Source organism: Vipera berus (assembly GCF_964194415.1).
Source record: "Vipera berus genome assembly, chromosome: 2".
Classification (NCBI taxonomy): domain Eukaryota; kingdom Metazoa; phylum Chordata; class Lepidosauria; order Squamata; family Viperidae; genus Vipera; species Vipera berus.
In genome coordinates, this window is record NC_138203.1 from 145,048,020 (window position 1) to 145,073,360 (window position 25,341).

At 44.3% G+C, this 25,341-nt stretch overlaps 1 protein-coding gene across 3 annotated transcripts in view; it reads right to left on the bottom strand.

Annotated features, from left to right (window-relative positions):
- Positions 1–11,729, bottom strand: part of RHBDL3 (rhomboid like 3) — a gene marked incomplete at both ends in the record, with an annotated part of 153,493 nt that extends 141,764 nt beyond the window's left edge. Inside the window, 2 exons of one of the 3 annotated variants that reach the window (XM_081321694.1) lie at positions 7,086–7,232; positions 11,601–11,729. In XM_081321694.1, the coding sequence (XP_081177820.1) occupies positions 7,086–7,232; positions 11,601–11,729 (276 nt within the window). The remainder of the gene's footprint in view (positions 1–7,085; positions 7,233–11,600) is intronic. The other 2 variants (XM_081321695.1, XM_081321696.1) reach the window with 2 other exon arrangements.
- Positions 11,730–25,341: the final 13,612 nt, after the last annotated feature.

The following is a 25,341-nucleotide window of genomic DNA, read 5'->3' on the forward strand; positions in this document are numbered from 1 at the left end:
TAACTTTGAATAGCTGCTGAACAAGTAGTCATTAAGCAAGCACTACCTGTATTGGGGGAAAAACCAAATTCCTTTCTTTGCCTTTCTCTTATGTTTTTCTGTTAGTTCTGCAATATTACCAGGGCTTTGGAGGGAACCTCACACTTCCTCTTTCAATACTTTATTATCTTTTTTTTTCTAGCACTAACATACAACTCGTCAATTTTTACATAGCTGCGTGGACTCAGGAGGTGATAATTAAAGTATTACTTTTATGTTGGTTGCAAGAGGAATAGGAATAAGAACTTGCATCACCAATGAGAAAGGCCAGCAGATTCCACACTAAGAAGATCGTACAACATCTGCCAGTCAAATCTGCTACACGTGGTTGGCCTGCTTCAAAAAGCTGTTGGAGAATCCAGTTCACACATTCACAATGATCAAGTTCTTTCCTAAGTCAACATTCAATTATATAAAATTTCCACTTGTCGCTGTAAATCTTCTTGATGATTTACCGCTCACTCTCAATTCTCTTTAATGTGCCTCCAGAAGCTGCCAGATCAAGATAGCAATATTACAGCTCAGCCTGTCTTGAAAAATTTTCCTGTCTGCCAGAAGTGGTAGGGCATGTGCTGCCAGCACTACTGTCACCATCACTTTTAGTACATCTCCATAAGGCCATATTGTCTTTGGTAAAAATCCCCAAGTATAGGGCTGGTAGAAAAATGCGCCTTACCTAAAGAGCCTTGGTGGAGCAGTGGGCTAATGCCTCCTTAAGTAACACCAGCTGCCTGCAATTAGTGCAGGTTCGAGTCCCACCAGGCTCAAGGTTGACTCAGCCTTCCATCCTTCCGAGGTAGGTAAAATGAGGACCCAGATTGTTGGGGGCAATTAAGCTGACTTTGTAATAATGCCGCTTGGGGGTGTGTGTGAAAGCCCTAATAAGCAGGCATATACATAGAATGAAGGCTACTGCTAAGCTTGTAAGCCGCCCTGAGTCTTCGGAGAAGGGCGGGATATAAATGGAATTAAAATAAAATAAAATAAATAAAATAAAACCTTCAGTGATACAGGCAGTCTTTGCTTAGCAATTGTTCAAAATTATGATGGATCTCCCCAGAACTACTTATAACCTGTTTTCAAAGCTGCAATTCCCCTCCCCACAATCACGTGATCACATTTTGGATGCTTGGCAACTGGCTTGCATTTATGGCTGTTTGCAGCACCCCACAGTCACATCACCATAATTTTGGCTAGTTTCCGGCGTTTGCTTCCACTTTCTGGCACATGCACTGAAGAAAAGGGGTTCATTTAATGACTGCCACAGAAAAGGTTATAAAATTGGGCACAGTCATGTGGTGACCCACTTAATGACTGCCATGACCCATGACTCTATATCCAGGCTCAATTACATTCACAAGGCAAGGACTACTTGTATTTCATAAGCATTAATACAATTGGATACCACTTTGATAAACTGCATCAGTGCTTCAACATTATCTATCTATCTATCTATCTATCTATCTATCTATCTATCTATCTATCTCAATCTCTCTCAATCTCTCACTGTAGCATCTTTCAGTTACTGTTGAGACCCAGCTTCTAAAATCCTCTAATTTGGCCCGCATTCCCTTGAAATTCTTAGGAAATCCAGTCCTCACAACTTTGGAGGGTACTTGATGTAATGCTTTCAACATACATCATTGTCTTTCCTATCCTAGAGTCATCTTCAATACCAACCCTGTTTACTATAATTCCACTCACATGTCCATCGTTCCCTTCTACAATGAACAGATGGAGGGAAAGCTTCCTGCAGCAGTCACAACTTTGCAGAAGAAATATTTTGATGGGGACAGCTTGCTCCTCTGATATTACCCAGTTTCCATTTGTTTTTGCTATTAAAATCTGGCTCATTGATACAAACTTACAAAGAGCCAAATGCAAATTACTTATTTTTTTATTCTGCCTTTATTACTTTTATAAATAACTCAAGGCAGCAGTCGCACCTAATGCTGCTTCCTCCTCCTATTTTTCCCACAAAAACAGCCTTGTGGGGTGGGGCGGGCTGGGACGGAGCGACGTGGTCCAGAGTCACCCAGCTTACTTTCATGACTCAAGTAGTACTAGAACTCATAGTCTCCTGGTTTTTAGCCTGGTGCTTTAACCGCTAGACCAGACTGGCTCTCTCAGTTTATAAACTAAACTTATAACCTCCCAACTTGTAAAGTAAACACCATTTGAGGGAAGACATGACACTGTCAACATTTAACAGGCATGGAAGCAGGACCCAATTGTAAGTGCAAGAAATTTGTTACTTTTCAATTAAAATATATGGATGCTAATCCTGGCTGCCATGCAGAATCTACCAACCAGGTATTAAATCGTTTAGCAAAGGCTTGGCCCCTTTTCTTCCAATACATGTATTTCCAATACATGCAGAGAGCATCAGCCTGCCAAAGGCTTCGCCAGTGTGTCTTGTCAAGTAAGCAGAGAGATGGGCGAGTCACACCCACACCCTGACCCAAATTGGAAGCTGAAATAGGGTCATAATCGAATCCTTGTGGGACTTAATTCCTGTTGAGCTCCATGGCTCACGCAAACTGGTTGTCCGAAGATTAACAGAAGGTCAGATGTTTATCAATAATGGATAAACAATAATCGACCTAATGTCCTCTGGCATGATCAGAATTGCTGACTATAATAGAATAAATGAATTCATCATTCTTAGGCTCTGGGAAAGTCGGAACCTGTATTCACATGAGCCGTGGTTGCAAATACAGTACGAAAGGTGAGAAAAGTGAGAAAGGGCCCGCTGCTTGATGGCAGAGCACATCTTTTTCCCTTGAAAAAGCTATGGTTTCCCAACCCCCCCCCCAATTTAACTACCATCCAGTGCTCCAGTGCAAAAGAAGAGCCTTGGTGGAGCAGTGGGCTAATGCCTCCTTAAGTAACACCAGCTGCCTACAATTAGTGCAGGTTCGCATCCCACCAGGCTCAAGGTTGACTCAGCCTTCCATCCTTCCGAGGTAGGTAAAATGAGGACCCAGATTGTTGGGGGCAATAAGCTGACTTTGTAATAATACCGCTTGGGGGCCCCTGAAAGCCCTAATAAGCAGGCATATACATAGAATGAAAGCTATTGCTAAGCACATTGATTTGTGCTTTAGATTGTAAGCCACCCTGAGTCTTCGGAGAAGGGCGGGATATAAATGGGATTTTAAAAAAAAAAGACCAATGGAACTCATGAAGGGCAATCTCACTTTTACAGATGTGACAGACCACGAGTTTGCAAGCACGAGTTCCAAGTGAGAAAAAGGATCTGTCACTATCTAGCAAAAAGTGCTGCACGCTTGCTCTATTCTAGTGTTTTTTTTCTTTACTATTTCACACATCCCAAGGTTGTCCTGCTTGCTCTATTCTAGTGTTTTTTTCTTTACTGTTTCACACATCCCAAGGTTGTCCTGCAGCCCACTGAATCTCCACCCTGGAACTCACATCTGGACACTCACAGGAAAGAGGGCAAGGTTCATTTGCATCCAAAATGTATTTCCCATAGATTGATTCTAATCCTGAAAAGTTTTTTTTGATTCAGCAGTGAAATCCTTCTGATCGGAAAAGGGTCTCTGTTCTTTATCGGAAGCCGTTAGGAAAGAGGCAGGGAGGAAAGCATGTGGGAAACCATGTTGCAATCTCTTCTTCTTGCCAGGAAAAAAAACAGATTGAAGCAGAATGCTAATCAAAAGATGCTGCTACTGACAGAACATCCTCCGGATCTACCCCACAGAATCCGGCTGCCCTCAGGTCAGGCAGCCTCTATGGCTGGGCCTTTGACAGACTTCAATGGAAGGCCATCTTTATTTGTTACAAAACCTTCACTGGGTGATTTTGGCCAGCAAGAACCTGTCAAAAATTCCAAGAGCTCTTTTTTCTTTTTCTTTCCTCCTTAGTCATGTATCAGCTCTAGCGATGAAGTTGTTGCAGATTTCATCCTACAATCTAACAGGCTTTTAACTGCTTTGCAATGGGGGAAAAAACATGCCCACCGAGGCTAGCCAAGTGATTGCAAGATGGAATTTAAAAAAAAAAACAAGATTGGAGACACTTTGAATGCTAGATATTCAGGGAGCTATAATTAGGGAGGGTTAAAAGCTGGGTTGCTTTTGAAAGGCTTGTTCCGGTCCCTTGTGTAATATTAAATGCAGCTTCTTCTCTCTAATTACATGTATTGTTAAACACAGCTTTCCCAGGTAATAATACCAGGCTTATGATTACTCCCTGGGAAAGAAATCCAGCAAGTCAAATGTCTTTAAATATTAAGGATGGGTACAAGAGTTAAGGAATCTGATACTTCCACTGGGACGGTGTAGAAAATCCTCCCATAATCACTATATTCCCGGGAAAAGTGAATTCTGGGCCAGCATGGATCTTATTCTTGCAGAGAGCCAGGCAGGGGGAAAAAAAATTAAACCATCACCCAAACCTCCCTTCTTTTAGCTAATATAAGCCTACGCAGGGCTTTTTTTTGTCATAAAATGCTCAGAACGGAGTTCCGGCACCTTTTTTGGATGGAACCTTGTAGGGTAGGCAAGGTGGGTTGTATGACATGTGTGAGTTCCGGCACCTTTTTCTTTTACAAAAAAAGCACTGAGCCTATGAGAGGAGACTATGGGCTTCTTGCTCTCAGGGCTCAGCAGAAGCACCACAATCAGCACTACTTTGGGGCTGTCAGGGCTCAGCGGAAGCGCCAGGATCAGCGCCGGGCTCCAGCTGGAGCTCAACGCTGATCCTGGCGCTTCTGCTGAGCCCAGAAGAAGCGCCAATCAGCTGGAATGTTGCAGCATCTCCAGGGTCTTGTGATTTACATTCAGATGCTTGGCAACTGATTCATATTTATGACGGTCACAGTGTCCCAGGGTCATGTGAAGTGACCAAAACCTGCTGCAACCACCCAGCAGATGGGGGGAATAAAAACCAAGCACCCCCCACCCACCCCTGCTGCCAATCCTCAACAGAAATTTTCACAACAATGAAAACCTCAGACAGGAGGAAGAGTGCTGTTGGGTGGGCAGGCAGGTGTCTTGCTCGGCTGTGGCTTGGGGGGCACTTTTTTCAGTGCCATTGTAACTTTGAACAGTCACTAAGCGAACTGTTATAAGTCAAGGACTACCTGTACTTCATCACTTTTTTCCTTTTTTGCCATCACGTTTTTGACACCTTGCTAGGCGACTGGTGGTACTCGGATGTTGCCATATCCTAAAAGTGGTGCATTGGGTGAAAAGGTTGAAAAGCCCTGTCCTAGATTTCAATAAGATCCCAGGGAAGCTATTGAAAGCAGATTCAAAAGGGGCATAGCAGTAGCCCCCTGTAGCAGCTCCGTCAAAAAAAGTGAGCTCAAGAGAAATTCAAAAGTTGTTCTCAAGCTCCCTGAGGATGGGAGGGGGAAAAAAAATCCAGAAGCTGTTTTCACAGGGGAAGAAAAAATGAAATAAATTGCAAGGCAACAAGATGACAGACATCTCATCCATGTTTTGTGGCCCTTTTTCCTGTCAGTGAAGTTCATTCCAGTAATCTCTGAAGTGATCTTTCTGAAATGTTAACCTGCGATGTGATTATGGTAATAATCCTTCTATCCTATGGGCAACTTGTGGATTCTTTTGCCTGCACAGACTCAGCCACTTTGAGTGATGTACCCACAATAGAAGTGCAGGAAGAAATTTTTCTATAAATAAAAATACCAATCAATAAAAGTGCCAGCAAGAGCAGCAGAAATCTAGGAGATTTACTCCTAGAAACGTGTACTTAGGAGTAAATCCTATCAACTTCAGTACAGCTATCTTAATCCATCTTTGAACCTACCTTCCATGTACTCACCCCTAACTCTCCGCTTACTTAGCTGTTTATGTTTCAATATCTAGCCACAGGAGAGGCTAGATATTCAGCATCCCGCGTATGGGATGACAGGGTTCTTATTTAAGATTGGGTTCACACAACGCAGTTAGCCACAAACTTTAGCCCAGAACTCGTGCACACCCAACTAATAGTTAATATCTGGTTCAGTGTGCTGTGCAAACCCTGAAAACGGGGTTAGCTGAATGAATGGCAATTCATGTATTGATAGGAAAGACTGTGCTGCATGCCTCCAAATTATCTCTTCTACGTAACTACTGAAGGTCTTTTCCACCTAGCCCCCATTTATTTTTCCTTTGCTTCTGACAGCATCCTCTGCAGCAAAATCATCTTATCCCTATCTTTCCCAGTCAGCAAATATATAAGGGTGAAAGCTACAATCCCTTCAGTCCTGTGGGGTCCTTGGTGCTTCCTGAGCTCGGTTGCAAAACCCCACAATTTGTTTTATTTAATTTTTAAAATCACCCATCCCCCTCACAGACATTTAGCTGTGGGATACGAGTCATGCCAATACGATCATTGCATAGCAATAGCAGGTAGACTTACGTATCAGTTCTATAGTGCTTTACAGCCCTCTCTGGGAGGTTTACGATGTCAGCCTGTAGCCCCCAACAAACCGGGTCCTCGTTTTACCAACCTCGGAAGGATGGAAGGCTGAGTCAACCTTAAGCTAGTCAGGATCGAACTCCAGGCTGTGGGCAGAGGGGTTTTTTGCCTGCAGTACTGCATTCTAACCACTGCGCCATCACGGCTCAGTATAAGATCTTGGGGGCTGAGATTGCATGAGAAACAAATAGAGGGGGTTTCAATGAGATTGTGCGATGCCCTGTCCCTGAAAAATGCTGAACATGAGTGTAATCCAATCACCCTGGGACCACAGATGAACATATCTCTACAGGAAGTGTTCAGTAATTGCTATGCATCATTGTCACACTCACTTGGGGCTGGTATACTTACATTCCTTTTCCCTATATGAACCTGCCTTACATTGCAGTGTAAACAGAGCCAGGCCCAGAGTATTGTACAGTAGTTTAACTCAGCTTGTTACAGCCCTTTTGCCCAACCTTCCCCATGATTCCCAATGCCCATTTAATTGTGTTTTCCATTTGCCATTTTTGACTCCAGTGCGTAAAAAAAAACCCCAAAACCCACACCCAACTTTTTTCACACTAAGCTCCATCTATTGCATCTGCACCTACCTTTCTGCCATGCTTCTGCCCTTTGCTTGGGTCACCTTGTGTTCTGGTCAGGAAAGGCTGATCTGCAGGGGGCTGATGACTTGGCAACTGCGGCTGTGGACCACTGGTTGGAGTGGATGAACCTTGGTTCCTTCCCCCTCTAGGGTTCTATAATGCAGGAAGTAATGAGAGGCATGGATAGGAAGAAGGTAAGAAAGAGCATATGGATTTTCTGTCTGCCACTTGGGCAGAGGATAACTTAAAATACTAGCAAAATACAGCGACTACTTTCTTCAATGGATAGATGCTGAAGGTCTACACAGTTGTCATCACTCGAGGTGTCTGTTGTAGGATCAAGCTATTCTCCCTCCAGTCTATTGGATTAGAGAACGCAAAGTGGAAATCTCCCAGGAGAGAGGGGCAGAGTTGAGATTTGGCTGGGAGGGGGTTTGTCTCATGTGACTGCTAAAAATATCAATCCTGAATGAACAAACTGGCAGTTCAGAGAATCGTCATGCAGGTGACTCCCATGTGAACCAAAATCTGTAATGGATTCCTAAGTTTTATGTTTTTTCAGATAGGCTGGGAAGTGAGACTCGGGTCTGGAATTCCAAAGTTCCACCAGCCAGGATTTCAAAGATGAAGGACCCTTTTGTTCTTCAAGATAACAAACCAAGCCCAACAGATTCCATCTGAACATAGTTTATACCTGGTGGGAGTGCTATTTCACCCTACATCAGCAGCATCCATAAATATTCATTTCTCTGTTGGTTTTTTTTACCTGGCATCCTGTGAGAATTCCCTTCCACATGTCCACTGCCCACCTCAGCCCATTTCTAATCTGCCATGACCTCAATCCGTGGAATCCTAGCAACTTGTGAAGTTGCTGCGGTTTATTCACAAGAAACCCCAGCATCCCTTTGAGGACACCATAATCTGAAATTGCTTCCATGAAACAGTCAAACCAGTTATACAAGCCTAAAAGTAAACTGCTTCCAGTAGGTTGGGCTTAAGATTACACCACAGCCTGGTCTTCTCCAATAAAAGTGTTAATGGGCTAGAATGCAATTCCCGTAACTTCCCAAGCAGCACGCACAGCACGCAGGGCCCAAACTCAGAAAAGGCTGTTGGAAACTGCATTTTTATGGTATAGATATCTTTTAGCATCTACAGGACATACTACATTTCTTGAACTGCAAAAACATCTCTCAAGCAAAACACCTTCTAAACTTTTGGATAATGTTTGGTTTAACGTGCCAAGTTGGTTTCATACACAAACAAGGGATGAGGTTTAGTGCACAGAGACATATTCACTTAGGACAGCGACCTGGACTTGAACCATGGTTTACAAGCCTTCTATCCAAAAACAATATTTCATATTATTTTCTCAGCTGACCTCTCCCCTTCCCCCACACTCCCTGCTTCAGATAATGACAGGGAGATTTTTAGTTTGCAAAGAGGGCCTCTTGGAGCTTCAGGATGACTCCAGTCCCTAAAATTGTTTTTCCTAACGAGATGCCCTCCAAATATCTGGATTACAATGTCTGTTAGACCAAACACCCACCTTACCTGCTTAGTGCACCTGAGGAGCATTCATGAACCCAGCCACTGAGACAGGGGGGCTAATGCAAAATGGGCAGCTACATGATTTGCACAGGTCTGAAATTTTCCACAAGTTTTTCTTTCAGTTTGGAGGGGATAATCTTTGGTTAGTCTGTTATTTTTTTTAATTATGCCAAGCCATTCTAGCCTTAGATGATTGCTTCCAAGCTACTAGATTGCTGACTCTTGGCAATCCTGTTAATTTTTCTATAAGACTCTGGAATCTACAGAAAACAGGTTTGGGAATTGCTGTGAGGCTTTAGAGTTAACAGACTTCGCAGCCCTGCCCAATAGCCCATGTCAAACCTGCTGCACATTACCAGGAAAAAAAAAGCCATTCCAAAGAACTCTGGTGGTGCACCATTCAGACAGTATAAACTTCCTTGAATCTTCTGATGCAGCCCATTTTCTAAAATTTATAAGAATGTATTGAGGAGTCAGGAGAGTTTTTCACATCCCACACAGAGAGGAACATGAGGAAGATTCACACGGATTCCCCTGTGGAGAAGCAGAAGGGAATCACCAAAGGTATAAATATTTGGCTTGTTTTTTCTACTGGTCAGTTTTCAAAAATACATAGTACAGAAAAGAAAGGTCTTCTTTTAGAATCCTGCCAGAATGAGCATCCACAGAATTGTTCCTGGGAATGAGGCAATTCATTGTACAGATGCTTAAATATATCTGCGCGGTCTATCCCTGGGACCTCTTAGCAATTCATCTTGCTACAACAATGGGTTAAGAACATGGCGGGACATCTTTAAATTTTCCAGAACACAGTTGTCCAGACGAAGGGGGATGCATCCACAAAGAAGGATGCTGTACTTGGTTAAATAATAAAGTTCTCCGTTTAAGAATCTTTAGAGATTAAAGCTTAAAACTAAGTTAGGCTGCTTAGTAAGATTGGAAGTTCACATTTAATGCACTATGTCACAGTTAATGAAAATGAACATGCATACGGACACATTCTAAACAAATAAATGTAGCTTTGTCAAGAAGTTGTCAGAAATTATACAAGCCATTTCCTTTAAGTAATGTTAACATTAACTAAGTAGTAAATAAATTGGCAGAGATGAGATGAGAGTCATAATCTCTAGCTTAGGCATTCGGATTGAGGGAGATAGTGTGATAAAGCACACATCATGACACAAAAAACCCCTTCATTTCTATATTGATATCGGAACACAAGTATGAAAGACTGAGGTTTGTGTCATGATATCACTGCACATGGCATAGTGGCTTGCACTTATGACTTTGCAATGAAAGCAATAAAATTATATCGAGAATTCTCTAAAGCAGTGGTTCTCAACCTCTGGTCCGCAGACACTTGGGGAGGATGCAATGTTATCACAGGGGATCCGTGAAGGCTTGAAAAAATGTTATGATTTAAATCTTAAGTCTTGGGGTTCCATGGCCATGGTCTGTGGCCACAAAAGGTATTTAAAGGGAGCTCACAGTGAAGAAAAGGTTGAGAATCAGTGCTCTAAAGAATTCAGGACTTACTCCAGACGACTTTCCAAATTATACTGTATCATGTTACATATTAATGTTTTCATGTCATCAACCAAAGCAAGTTAAGGGAAGGACATTAATGCAATGTGCAACAGGAAGCAGTCATTCAGCCAGAGAGGCAGAGTGTGGCAATGAGTGATAAACTTGAAGCACTGAAGTAGGAAGTAACAATAGTCTAGAAGATTTAAACACTGATTTAGCAGGCTTTACACATGACATTAAAGTATGTTTGTTTTAACCCTGCTTTATTGAATAAGCCATTATGGTTGGGTTCACATATCAGGTCACTCCAGAAGCAAACCAAATTATGGATTTTCATGAGGAATGAACCCAATCATTGTTCTGTTTTTCTTTCAGATCTCTCTAATCAAGCAATTTAAGGAAGTTGTTTGGTCCTCAAAGCAACACTGCAAGATACGTATAGGTGAGCCTGAGAGCCTAACCAAAGGCTGGGCAAAGATCATCCAGCATGTTGGGCAGCTCAGCAGGAGCCATGTGCGGGACCAAAATGGTCCAGTATATCAGATCTGTTGACATTCTTTTTCTTTTTTATTGCAACTGCTCGTTCAACTTTAACTCAGCTGCTGAGACGCAGGGCAATAACGGCCCACTCCTGGACATGTATGTGCACCTATGGTCCAAACCGGTATTTCCCAATGAATGAATTTTCAGCAGTGGCCATGTTGACAGGGGAACTCTGGAAGACCACACATCTGGAAGTTGCCTGGTTTGAGAAACACTGGCTATCTTAGGCTTCTCAAGCATTTGAGAAGTCTGTGGCCATGTTGACAGGGGAACTCTGGAAGACCACACATCTGGAAGTTGCCTGGTTTGAGAAACACTGACTATCTTAGGCTTCTCAAGCATTTGAGAAGTCTGTGGCCATGTTGACAGGGGAACTCTGGAAGACCACACATCTTCAGCCTTTAGAAATGCATCTGGTGTTTTTTTTACTAGCCTTTCCTAACCTGGTGCCTCCGGTTGTAAAGGACTTGAAATTCCATAATCCCCAGGACGGCTGTTCTGCTGTTCCAACCTATTCAGAAGCACCAGTTGGGAAAGCTGAAATCGGTTTAATAAAGGACAGGGAAAAACACCACTGGCCATTATATTTATTATTCAGCGTCCCAGAGATTAAAAGGGAGAGGGGAAAGAAATCCCCCTTCCCCACCCCGGCTAAAAAACAAAAAACAAAACTCGGGTCCTGTGCACGCTTTCCCACCGGTGAATTCCGCGAGGCTACTTCCCGGCAACCTGCCGCAGGAAACCCACAAAGATTCCGGGAAGGATCTCCCGACTTTCTCTTGCTAGGGAAAAAAAAATCAAATCAAATCAAAATACTTCCCTCTCCGGGATGCTAACGTTTTTTACTTTCAAAGAGCTTGATGTCGAACGGAGGGGCGAGCGACCCCCACCGAAACTTACGTCCTCTGCAGCGCCGGGCAAGCCCTCCTCCGCGCTCTCCAAGACCTCGATCGCTTCTGCCTCGGAGCAGGCGGCCACGGCGGGGGAAGGCTTGGCAGCGCGGGCCGGCTCCGGCAATCCGTCTCCCATCTTCGGCAGCGGCAGACGAGGCCTCCTCAGCCGCCGATCCCCTCCCCTGCCTTCCCGCTAGAGGCGACTCCTTCTCGGGGGGGGGGGGAGCGGGCGGCCGAGAAGGGACGGCGCGCCCAACTTTCAAAGCCGCCTCCGCAGCGCTCGGCCGCTGCCCCGCCGCCTTTCCATGCCGCTCGCAGCCCGGGCCAAGAGGCGAGGGGGCTTCAAGAGTAGCAGTCACTCTGCGAGGCGAGAGGCGCGGCGTGACGGGGCTCCCCCACGGGCATGGTCGGTCGGGCTGGTCTGGAGTCCCGAATCCACGAGTCCAAGGGCGGATCCGGGGAAGGGATCGGGGAACTTCTTACGGGCGGCTCACTTTAAAAAAATAAATAAAAAGAGCCGGGAGTCTCGGCCCAACTTTTTGGTCCCTCGGGCAGCGTCTCGTCCACTCCCGTTCCCGCGGGACGACCAGCAGGCGACCGTTCAAAACACCTTCGGGCACGGGGTCCGCACCGCCGCCTTAGTCTCACGGGGAGCCGCGACGCGCCACGCGGGAAAAGGACGCCCGCTCCTCCGTGGGGGTCCCAGAGCCATCGCCGCCTCCACCCCTCCCCTTTTCTGTCTAGGAAGCGGGGGGCCGCGCTCCTTCCCGAGATTGGCAGGACGCCTCTCCCCCACTCCCCACTCGGGCTGGCCAAGCCCTCGAGGTTGCAGCCGGGGGGGGGGCGGCGGCACGCAAGGGATTTCCTAGCCTGGGGTGCCGGGAGAAGCTCGCCCGCCCAGAGTTGCCGTCCTTCGTGGCCCAGAGAAAGCGGCTGCGGCGTTACACAGGCGCTGCAGAGGCGCACAACTTTCCCTCGGTTCTGCCTCGATTGCGGCGGATCGGGAGCCCTCCGGCGTTAGGACGGCGAGGTCGGATTCCCTCGCCGGCTGCAAAGCACTGCGACCGGCCCCGGAGTCCGGCGAGGGCAGGCGTGCGAAAAGCGCCAGCCCTCTCTCCTTCTCTTCTCCGGTGACCTTGCCAAAAAAAAGGTCTACCTCCCAGAGGCTCCCCGACTGCCGGCGTTAGTCAGATTCGCCATCTCGACCTCTGATGAGCCGGTAACTCTGCGACCGTCTCGGGACGACCGCGCCAAGCACGTCGCGCTTGGCTGTTGCCATTAAGTCCCGCTTTGCGGAAGGCGAGGCAGCCGATCGCTGCGAGAACTCAACGGCGATCGCCTCCAGCTCCCGGCAGGGAAAAACGATCGGCTCGGAGCCGGGCCAAAGCGGCCGAAAACGCAGAGAGACGAAGAAGCGACGCTCCGAGCCGGCTGTGGCTCTCAACAGCACGTGGGTCGCCCGGGCTGGCATGGCAAGCCCGAGGGGGGGGCGCTTAGAGCGGGCGAGCGAAGCGCGTCCTCGCCGCCGGCCCCGGCCGCAGGAGCGCCGTTTGCTGCATTGCTTCGCCGCCGGGATTTTGCTTCGTTAGATCCGAGCGCGGCTTGGCAAACCGGAGGATTTGTGGCTCCCCGCAGGATCTGAGGGACGGGATGAGACGGAACGCGACGCGACGCGCCCTTCCTGGCAGCCAGCCCGGCAGCCTCCGTCTCTTTTCTCTGGGAGTGCGCGCTAAAAGCGAGGAGAGGAGAGCGAGAGGGAGAGCCGAGAGTGATTTATTGGGAGGAAGTTTATTAATCACCCGCCAGATCCCCCGGAGGAGTCCCCGAGCTGGGGACTCCCGATTACTTTCGAGAAAGAGCGGGATCTTGATTAGCATAGCGCCGCCCCCTTGTTTACATAGGGAGAGTGACGCGTTGCAGAGCGCACGTGGTCAATGCGCCAGCGGTGGAGAGGGAGAGTCCGGAGCGAGCGAGCCGGAGGAGGGGGGGGGGTCCGCGGGGGGGAGGGGGCTTTCCTTCGGAAATCCTCGGGCAGCAGGTGGCGTGGGGAGGCTCGATCAGGAGTAATCTCGGGGGCTCGGCTTTTCTCCAGTAATCTCCTCCAATCATTTGTAAATGCAAATGAGGCTTTCCATCAGAATAAGGCACCTGAAGGACGGCCTAGCTTCCTTCTCTGCTGTCGCTGCCCGGGAAGGCCAAGGGGCTGGATCCACCCCGTCTTCGAGCCAGCTGATACCCAGGCGGATCACATCCCAAAGTCCATTCCTCTATAGTCGGCAGTTCTTCCTTCTTCCAATATTGCCCTACTAAAAGTCTCGCTGCCGTAACCCAGCCAGACATTTCTTAAAGTGAGTTTTGCTGCATCTTACGACCTTTCTTGCCACAGTTGTTAAGTGAGTCACTGCAGTTGTTAATAACACCGTTGTTAAGTGAATCTGGCTTCCCCTATTGATTTTGCTTGTCAGAAGGTGGCAAAAGGTGATCCACGTGACCCCGGGACAATGCGACCATCATAAATATGAACCAGTTGCCAAGCACCCGAATTTTGATCACTTGCCTATGGGGAGGCTGCAACGGTTGTAAGTGTGAAAAACAGTCAAAAGTCAATCAGTGCCATTATAAGTTCGAACAGTCACTAAATGAACTGGTAAGTCGGCAATTACCTGTATTCTTTTCCATACAGGTAGTCCTAGAGTGCTTAAAACCACAATTGAGACCCCAGTTTTCTATTGTTAAGCAAGGCGGTTGGTAAGTGAGTTGCACCCAATTTTACCACCATTTTGGCCACAGTTGTTAAATGGCTCTCAAACATGACTCTGGACCCATCACTGCAATTTAAAATGTCCGTGTTTCTATTGGCTCTATCCCCAGGATTTGGGATCAATTACAAAAATCAAGAATTGTGGGTTTTTCAGGGATGCATGAAAGTCAGCTGGATGACCTGCAGCCAGTCCCACACTCTCAGTGCAACCCACCCGTAGAGAAATAGGAGGAGAAAGGAGTATAAGATACGTTCACACCCTTGAGTTCTTTATAAAAATAATAAAGGTGAGATAAAAATAAAGAGGCAAAAACAATGATCAACTTTTTTGGAGTTCTCACAGACAGACATACCTATTACACTGTTTCTTTTGAGCAAACCAGTGCAAAATAATAAGTGTGGATGCATATTTTTTTCCCACGGTCTGAAGGGGCACATAATTCCATCCTTTCCATGCAAATTACAGGTAGTCCTCAGCTTACAACAGTTCATTTAGTGATTGTTCAAAGTTACAAGAGCACTAAAAACAATGACTTATGAACATTTTTCACACTTAGGACCGTTGCAGCATCCCCATGGTCACGTGATCCAAATTCAGGCATTGGCAATTGGCTCATATTTATGAGCGTTGCAGTGTCCCTGGGTCATGTGTCAAGCAATGGGGAAGAAAGAGTCACTTAACCATTGTGTTACTAAATAACTGCAGTGATTCACTTAACAACTGTGACAAAATGGGGCAAAATTTACTTAACGATTGTCTCACATAGCAACCTAAATTTTGGGCTCAATTGTGAGCGTAAGTCGAGAGGACTACCTGTAATGCAATTTCTTTCTACCATGTTAACGCAAAACTTACATATACAGATAGTCTCCTTCGAGAAGTTGGAGATAGAAAAGTTTTAGGCAGAAAACAGATGGCAAGCTGCTATTAAAGTGTGTGTATGTTTAATGTTTCCACCTTCGGGCTTATCACTTCATATTATAATTCCAAGTTTGCATTAAACATCTGCCTTTTTAGTAATTTGTTTCATTTTTTTAGTATCAATTATTACCTTTCTAACTAATTTTGTTATCAACCATTAAAGTCCATTTGACACCTGGATGATAACGTTTCAGGACTGAATTAATTCGGCTCAATGACTCAGCATCTGCCATTTCCCAAGTGAGGAAGGGAAAACTCACCACTGCATGTGAACCAAAAGGATGGGTTCGTTTTCCCGCTAGAAAATGTTTCCATAAGAACACTCCAAAGGATGGTGACCAAACCAGGTGTATATTCCCCTTCCTAAGAATATTTGAATAGCCTTCCCAAATCAGAACAGATTCCCTCTGAACAAATATTGTCTTTCCACTTTTGAAATTTGCAGGCGGCATAAAGACAGGGACTTCAGTATCCCCATTCAGAAAGGAACTGCTTAGACTCTCTTGGCTGATAGTTCTTGATAATCTTTCAAAAACAACATCCCTTGTTTTATACGTGGCTTTATTTAGTTTACCTCTCCCCTCAAAAGTCAACTGCTCACTTTGTTCAGACTCCAGTGTGCTGCAGAAAGACTTCTGGCCAGAACAGCCCTTTCAAAGTTGTCATAGTGTTATGTTGTGCACCTGAGGAAATGAGGAATTGTGCTTTCAAGATGTGGTTGATTATGTGCCATCAAGTTGCTTTGGACACCTAGTGGCCACTTAGATCAGGGGTCTTGAAACTTGGCCCTTTTAAGAGTTGTGGACTTCAACTCCCAGAATTCCTCAGCCAGGGTGCTTGGCTGAGGAATTCTGGGAGTTGAAGTCCACAAGTCTGGTCTAGGTAGATGCTTCTCTTTGCTTTCTTGGGTGGGCAGGTTGGATAGCAGTCTCTGATCTAAGATACAGTCGTTGCTTCCTAGGAGGGAGTAAAGCCTCTGGAGGAAATGATAGCTCTGCTGAAGGAAGTTACCCCTGATCTGACCATTTCAGATAACTTTCAACTGATTTCCAATATTTTGGGGGGGAGGGGCGGAGGAGGTATTTAAAAAAGGGGCAGGCAATCAGTTGCAGCAGATAAGCTACAAGGGAAGAGATTCCGGTTTTCTAGACTTCCTCTGTTAGGATTCAGACCCAATCATAGGATGGAAACAACATTGATCACTCTGATGGATGGATGACCATACAAGGGCCAAGTTGAAAACCCCTGGCTTAAATACATTTTTCTTCACCTAATCTGGTTTTTCAAGTCTTCCAGCTTCATCATTGTAACAGAGTCCATCCACTTTGCTGCTGGTCATCCTCTTCTCTTTCCTTCCGTCTTTCACAACTTTAAAATGTTCTAGGTCTTCATATATTGTGCCTGAAGTAAGATGATTTCAGCCTGGTCATTTGTGCCTCATTTCTTGACACTGGGTTGACTTGTTTGATCATGCATTTGTTTGTTTTCTTGTTTATGTATGACATTCTCAGGAGTCTTGTCCAACACCAAAGTTCAAAACTACAGTACTGTACTCTTCTTATTCTGCTTCAATTTGTATTCACATCTCAAGGAAACATGCTGACTTCTGGAGGGATCTTCTGACTATGAATCAGGCTTCTTGTGGCAGCATTGACACACGTTCCTCCTGTTCTTGAGTCTATGAAAACGAATATTAGGAGAAGCAGCCCTGTCCCTTAGCAACGAGGGTGGGCATCTTGTTCTTCTACAGGCTTAATAAGATACAGTTCCAGGAAATGTTTGGTGGATTTTCCACCTTCTGTCTAGAAAGTGTCATTTATCTGCAGGAAAAAACAACCACCCCATTCTCTCTTCAAAGAAGTACAACTGGTGCCCCCACTAGCATCATTTCAACACTAGTTGAGACCTTTCTGTTTGCCCAGACTTTTTCATTCTTCTTTGTGAATTACATTTTAATTCCTTATTTTTTTTGACTGACTACCTTGTTTCTACCTAGTTTGCACTTGTTTTTGCATGCAGTGGATTTCATTCTATATATTTTAATTCAATTTTTATCTTTCAGTGTCTTCTGTTGTAAACGTGCCAGAGAGCTTTCACTATTGGGCAGTTTAGATGATTTAATAAATTAATGAACTAAATATAACAGCCCTCAGTAACTGGCAAAATATTAAAAGGGTAGCTTTGTCCTCAAGAACAGGGCTTTTCAACCTTTTCACCGATTTAGGATATGGCAATATTCGAGTACCACCTAGCAAGGTGTCAAAAACTTGATGACCAAAACAAAAAATCCTATTCAAAGTTGCAATTGCACAGAAATGACTTATGACCATTTTTCACACTTATGACCATTGCAGCATGCCCAGGGTCATGTGATTTATATTTGGATGCTTGGCAACTGATTCATATTTATGATGGTCACAGTGTCTCATGGTCATGTGATACCCTTTTGCAACTTTTTGACAAGCAAAGACAATGGCAGGGCTGCTGGTGGCCAAGTGCTAAGGCAGGACTTCCCTCCCCCCTCTCTCTTTCTCATGCCCATCTCCTTCTGAAGGAAGAATTTGGGGGGAAAAACAAAAAACCCATATTTTCTCTCTTCCATATATTCATCAAACAAGGATAAGCCTCCAGAGACAGAAAAGACAAGCTGCTGAGTGAACTAGCTTAAAAAGGCGCATTCCCCTTTAAGAATTAGCTACTGGCTAGAAAGGAAAGTTAAGGAGCGTAGCAGCTGGCACTTAAGGAAGAAAAAAAAATGTAGTAAGGATTGGCTGCTGGCTAAGGCAGCCTCCCCAAATGACTCCATTCATAAGTAAAGGAATGCTACAGGCAACATCCATTCAGGAGAAAAATACTTCAAAATCCGTTGCAGCAAAACTTACAACTAACAATAGCAGAGCAATAGAAGCTAACACAAGACATCAGCCATCAGCCAAATAGAAATTGCCAAACACTCCTTAAGAACACAAAGGCCACATTGCACAAATCCCAGAACTTCAAAGTCACAAAAGCACATAAGAATCCTTCAACTCTTCATCTCCCTCCCTCCCTCCCTCCCTCCGTGTCTCACCTCCAGCTGATGCTGCCTTTCTTCATTGCTACCTTTCTTCATGCCTCGTGGAGGGCAACCCCTCCCCGCTGCATTTCTTGCCCGTTTGTTGCTGCCAGCACAGGTGGCTGCCACAGAAGTTGTAGATCGGCTCATGGCTGGCCTGCTTGGCCTGCTTGATCTCCTCTCCCCCCCACCCTCGTCCTTCTTTCCCTTCAGTGTAGCTAGAGCTGACTCCACCTCCTCCCAAGGCGGCTTCTTTTTCTCTCTCTCCCTCTCCCGCCCAAACTGCCTCCTTTTATAGCTTCTCCTGTCTCCTTTCTCATGGTGGAGGGTAAGCCAGAAGTGAGCCTGGGGCCTTTGCCTCACCCCAGCCACTCTGCAGCTCTGGAGGACTCTCTCACAGTAAGTCCTTGTCTGTGCTGGCTCTTTCCCTCCCCCACTACACTTGGCTGGGCAGGGCTGCCTACCACCTGCCATGTGTTAATGTACCACAAGTGGTACGTGTACCACCGGTTGAAAAGCCCTGCTCAAGAAGGTAGACTTGCTTTGAGCTGAACCATTCATAATTCAGGGGACAGCTTAAAGTGCACCAGTTAGGAAACCCTGTGAAGATTTTAAATATATATTTTAAATATTCCAATGGGGCAATATTCAGTACAGGCGTCATCAGTCATGAGTCCCTTTGGCTCCACAAGAAATCTAAATTCAGCCCAGCTTGAATTCTGTTGACTCTTATCTACTGTCAATTTGCTTGGACCGTTAGTAGTTCAGATTCTTGTAGAGAGCTTAAATTTGCAAAAAAATCTTTATATCCATTTGAACTGCCTGGCTCTCCTGATTTCCCTGGCGCATGACAGTTTCTTAGCACAGGAGTCCCCAACCCCAATCTGGGGACCGGCTCTGGGCCACAGTTTGCCAGAAACCGGGCCACGCAAACAAGCAAAGCCCCATCCGCGGGATGCAGGCAGCATGCAAAACCACACCCACACCCCCTCCGGTCCGTGGAAAAGCCTCTCTCCATGGAACTGGTCCCTGGTGCCCAAAAGGTTGGGGGCCACTGTCTTAGCATACAAGAAGTCCTCAACCTACAACCATTTGTTTAGTTAGTCTAAATTTACAAAGGCACTTTAAAAAGCAACTTATGACCGTTTTTCACACTTAACAACTGTTGCAACATCCCCACAGTCACATGATCAAAACTCAGGTCCTTGACAACGAGCACGTACTTATGACTATTGCAGTGTTCCAGGGTCATGTGATCTCCGTTTGTAACCTTCCCAGCTGTCTTCTGACCGGCAAAGTCAATGGGGGAAGCCAGATTTGCTTAATGACCACATGATTCACTTAATACTGCAGTGATTCACTTAACAACTGTGACCAAAAGATCATAAGATGGGGGCAAAACTCACTTAACAACTGCCTTGCTTAGGCAACAGAAATTTTGGGCTCAGTTGTGGCCATAAGTTCAGGACTACCTGTAGTCTATATAAACAAGAAATGGATTAAACAAAGATTTACTGCTCAGCATCTGTTTTTCCTATTTTCGTGCTTTGTCATCTCTGCAGTGTCTTTGGGAAAGTGATAAATATACACTTAAAAGAAATGTACAGCATATATGCATTAGAAACAAAGGATCAGCATGAGAAAATACAACCTTATATTAAAATAAATGGGGAAAAGCTTCAAATGACAAGGATAAATGGAGAAAAGTTTCAGGACTAAGCAGGAGATTCATCTGAAAAATGTTGGGCCATTTAAGGCTTTGATGGTTTAAAACAGCATTTATGCTGCAGAAAACTAGGAAACAGCTCTTCGTTAATGTAAGAGTATATATGGTTTTTCTAGCAATTTCTTTTTTGCTGCCTTTTTTTTTCTCCTGAGGCATTTTAATCTAAGAATAGAAATATTTTATTAATCAAAATTCTTAGTATTGGTAGCAGTAAAAGTACTTTTTATTTATTTCAAATTTGTACCCAATGTTTTTTTTAAATTTGGTTTACCATAATTCTTCAATTGTGCAACTATCAGCTAATATAAATACTTCAAGCAAACTAATTTACATTCAAGGCAGGTTAGCAATCTACAGTTTCTAAGTACTTGTAGGAGAGATTCCTACAAGCAGCTTAACCTTGGCTGTCAGTAGAACATACATAAAAATAATTGAATTATTAGTCTCCAAGCAGGGAATAGCTGGCCTGTTTTGTTTTTTTAATATACGTATAATAAGAGTTGCTATGAGTTATGCCTATCTGTACATGCATCAAGAATCCTTCATCTAAAACCATACTTAAGGCCACAATCCTACACAATCCTTACTATGCTTTGTAGTAAGTTCAGCTGAATTTAGTGGGACTTGTTGCTGGACAAGATTGCACAGCCTAAATTGCATTCTTCCCACAACAGCCTCATTTCCAGCAACTATGCAATAATTTCACTGTGTTCTATCTTTATGGGTAGTGTACCTGTTAATACTAATTCAAAGGAATCGTCTGTAAAATTGTGGGCTGATAATGTAACACCTTTGATTAACACTCTTCCTTTCTCGTACACAGTCACACCCTAGTGAGCTATTTCAGGAGGTGAAAATATCTCTGTAAAAACAGCTGTCAGATATCTCTAGTTCTTCAGTTATCATTCATCATGATCAAAAGTGTATAATCCACAGCTCCAATTCTAACTAAGAAATCTGAATGATATATTTGCTTCTTCAGAAAAATTACATTTTTAAAAACATTAAGGAATTATGCTGCCTATTCACATGACCTCTTGAGATCCACTTGATTTAGACAGATTTATTTTCTCCTTACTGAGTTCAAGATGACTGGAGTTTGCAAAATAATCATCAGAAGAGAGATGTGTGAGAACTATAGAAATTCATAGGTCTTGCATTTCCATAAAGATATTGAAGCCCTAATTATGGTTTTGAGAGGGTAATAGGTTTAATCTAATGTAATAATGCAGAAAGGTCAATTCATGAATATGCAATAATAAGTGACAGTATTAACAGCCTAAGGAAGCTTAGAGGACTGAACCCAAACAGAAATATTAATTTCCTTATTGACAGAGGTTCAAATGAGCTTTGTGTTTATCTTAAGACACAGTCCTCATTTTTTCCTGGATATCTAATTTTATTTTCATATAGAAAAAAATGCAATCTCCACAGGTGGCATTTCTTCACTGACTTTCTCTGACTTGTGCCAGCTCTACAAGGTACAGTAAGTCAGACTAAGACAGCAGTGCTACATAGATCAGAACTACTTTTATTGTGTCAGAATCTCGCAAGTCTGAATGTACTTTCCCCTCCCTCAGTGTATCTTCGTGTGAATTTAGGAAGGGCTTGTCAGAGACATTTCCTTAAGTTCTTTTTTGTGTCTGCTCAAGCCCCTTATCTGACCTTGCCTTGCCAGAAGCTCTTCCTCCTGATTTCAAGGCCATTCCCCTTTCCCTCTACACCTTGTTAGTACTTAGACAGGACTCGTCTAGGACTAGAGCTTAGAGAGATTGAAAGAAAAAAGGTGTCTTAGAAGAAGACAATGACCAATCACTTCTAGATTGTGCCCTGGAAATTATGGGGATTTGGCCATGAAGTCACAAGGATCATTCAAGGCAGAGGTTTACCTCTTATTTAAGCAAAAGCTAAGTGGAAGGAACCAGACAAAATATGTAGCACCCTCATTGTAGGAAAAAAAACCACTTATGGATAAAAATGCTTTACTTCTTACTCAGCTTGCATGTTGTGTGTGTGTGTGTGTGTGTATGTGTTTGTGTACATTTCTTTGCAAAATGTCTTTTCTTCTTTCTCGCACATAACATTCATGAGGAAGAACTCAATTCTGTTTGTTTAGAAAGAGGACAAGTTAGGAAAAACACAATGAAGACATATAAAATTCTGTATTGTATGCGGAAATTGTGAACAGAAAAAAAGGTTTTTCTTTTTTTTCAGAGTGTTAGAACTTAGGGGAGGGGGATCGGTTCATTTCTATTAGGTGCAGAAAGATTCAAGATTGACAAAAGGAATTACTTCCATATACAACACCCGGTTATTCTACTTGGAATGAGGTGGGGTGATGGCTACCAATTTAGATATTTTTAAAATGGAATCAGATAGATTCATAGAGGATCCAGTTACACGTTGACCTTACTTGTAGAGCACCCTAATCAGTGAAAACTTTGGATAATGAAATACAAAGCAAAAATAATACAGGAAAAACAACAGTGTCACATTTTGCACAAATATATAGCACCTAGAATAGACACCCAAAATCAATTGTAGCAAAGGGTCAGTGGAAATGTACTGGCAAAATAGCTTGCAATATGCAAAAAGAGATGCTATCAGTGTAAGATGTCTCAGAGCTTGGGCATCTCCATGAAAATGACCAGCTATTTAGCTCACACATGAAAAAATCACTTTGGCCAAAGTGGTGTCAGATGTATACTGTTGCTGCACAGCAGAAAGCTTTATAGGCAATGCTTTGAATTAAGCCTGGAAGCTACAGATCACCAGGGCAGCAACTTTAAAACGGATGAAGACAATCTGCAGTAGTGTGATTGTCTTACCTGCAGCATGAGGCCCACATTGTGTACCAGTTTCCCAAGGCAGTCCCCTGTGCAGCCTCTACAACAGGGGTGTCAAACTCAATTTCATTGAGGGCCGCATCAGCATTGCGGTTGCCCTCAGGGGGCCGGGTGGATGTGGCCTGGGTGGGTGTGGCCTACTGGGTGGGTGTGGCTAAAGTGGGTGTGGCCTACTGGGTGGGCATGGCCAGCTCTACATCGTTCGCATCAAGGGTGCCTATGGGGGCCTGGGCAGGAGTGGGACAGATCTGAGGGTCTGTGGCAGGAGAAGGGTCTCTGGGCCAGGGCCAAGGCAGAGGGGGCTGTTCCCTCACTGTTTCCAGGATGGCTTTGCGGGCCGCATGAAACCACTTCACGGGCCGGATCTATCCCCCGGGCCTTGTGTTTGACACGTCTGCTCTACAATATATGACTATAGTCCAGTTGCCTGGTGAAACAAATGCAAGTTCCTATTTCCAAGCATCATGACCTGGATAAGCTCGGAGCTGGTGCATCAGCTGAACGTGAGGAAAGGTCCTCTGACTGCTTCTACTGCTTCTACCTGCGGTTTGAGCAGAAGCCATGAGCACAGGTGGAATTAAAAACCCTATCCTATCCAAAGCAACTATAGGGACTGATTACTGGATGTTTCATTGACTGAATTTTCCAGATCTAATCCCTAAAAGCCTCAAGACTTTTAGGGTTAATCTACTTGGAATGAGGTGGGGTTTCTGTAACATCTCCAGCTCAGCCTACATAATGTCTATTTCAATATCAATTCACTCCCAGCCAATAGGTGACCTCTACCAACAGCTTAATATAGAGATAAAATAATAGGAGAGAGCACCGAGTCCTGTATTATACCAAAATAGAGCAATTAAGGATTCAACTCCCCCTGCCCCCAGCTACTGACTGAATCCACGCACTCAGTTTGAAGTGAACCCTCTCTATAATATCATGTGCTGTTGCCGGAAGTGGATGGGTAGGGGTGGGAGGGTGGGGGCTATTGTTTTTATTTTTATTTTTTGTATTTTTGTGTTTTTACTGTTTGTAAGCCTCCTAGAGTCACTGTGAGCAAGTAGGCGGCTATATAAATTGTATGTATGAATGTATGTATGTATGTATGTATGTATGTATGTATGTATGTATAAATAAATAAATAAATGAGAAAGGGAAGGAAGGAAGGAAGGAAGGAAGGAAGGAAGGAAGGAAGGAAGGAAGGAAGGAAGGAAGGAAGGAAGAAAAGCAGCAGACTCACCTCCCTTGTAAGTTGTCTAGAAGGATATAGTTGTGGGTGATAACAATCACCACTGCAAAGTCTAGTAGAACTAAGAGGGGCACATTCCTCCCATTTAAGTTGTGACAAAGGTCATCCATCCATCAGAGTGATCAATGTTGTTTCCATCCTATGATTGGGTCTGAATCCTAACAGAGGAAGTCTAGAAAACCGGAATCTCTTCCCTTGTAGCTAATCTGCTGCAACTGATTCCCTGCCCCTTTTTAAAATACCTCCTCTGCCCCCCACCAAAAAAGATTGGAAATCAGTTGAAAGTTATCTGAAATGGTCAGATCAGGGGTAACTTCCTTCAGCAGAGCTATCATTTCCTCCAGAGGCTTTACTCCCTTCTAGGAAGCAATGACTGTATCTTAGATCAGAGACTGCTATCCAACCTGGCCACCCAAGAAAGCAAAGAGAAGCATCTACCTAGACCAGGGGTCTTCAAACTTGGCCCTTTTATGACTTGTGGACTCAACTCCCAGAATTCCTCAGCCAAGCACCCTGGCTGAGGAATTCTGGGAGTCGGAGTCCACAAGTCATAAAAGGGCCAAGTTTGAAGATCCCTGACCTAGACTTAAGGTCTCAAACTTGCTACAACAGAGAAGGTTAGTCGCACTGGTAAACCAGACCAGGAAATCAACTCCACAAAAAGTCTAATATTATATTTGTTAAGACTGAGTATAGTAACATAATCTTGCATGTCTCACTGTGTTGCACCTCCTTCTCCTTTTGATACTACGATATAGTGAATCAAGGCAGCGTCTGTATGAGTCATCTCCAGACACTTTGTTTCTTAAGACTTAAAAAATGTTTAAGCCCCCTTTGCTCATTCTCAAGGGATAAAGTCACTATGTAAAGGAGGACAAATAAAAAGGCTTCTCTTGGATTTGCAGCACCAACTATAGCTCCAAAAGGGATTTATATACACCAATATATTTTATATACAACCACAAAAACCCTAGCTTTATTGGAATTAATTCAGGTAAAGATGCTGTTCTTACAATATTGTACGATCTCTTAAAATCTCCCTACTGTGCTTTTGCCAAGGGGTATCACACTAACATATTTCAACTACCCACCCACTTTTGCCAAGGATTTTCTGTTATCCCAGATTATATCACCAAGGGAAGGCAGTATCATTAGCCCTTCCCAGTTGGTCAGACAGCAATAGATGTAGCCT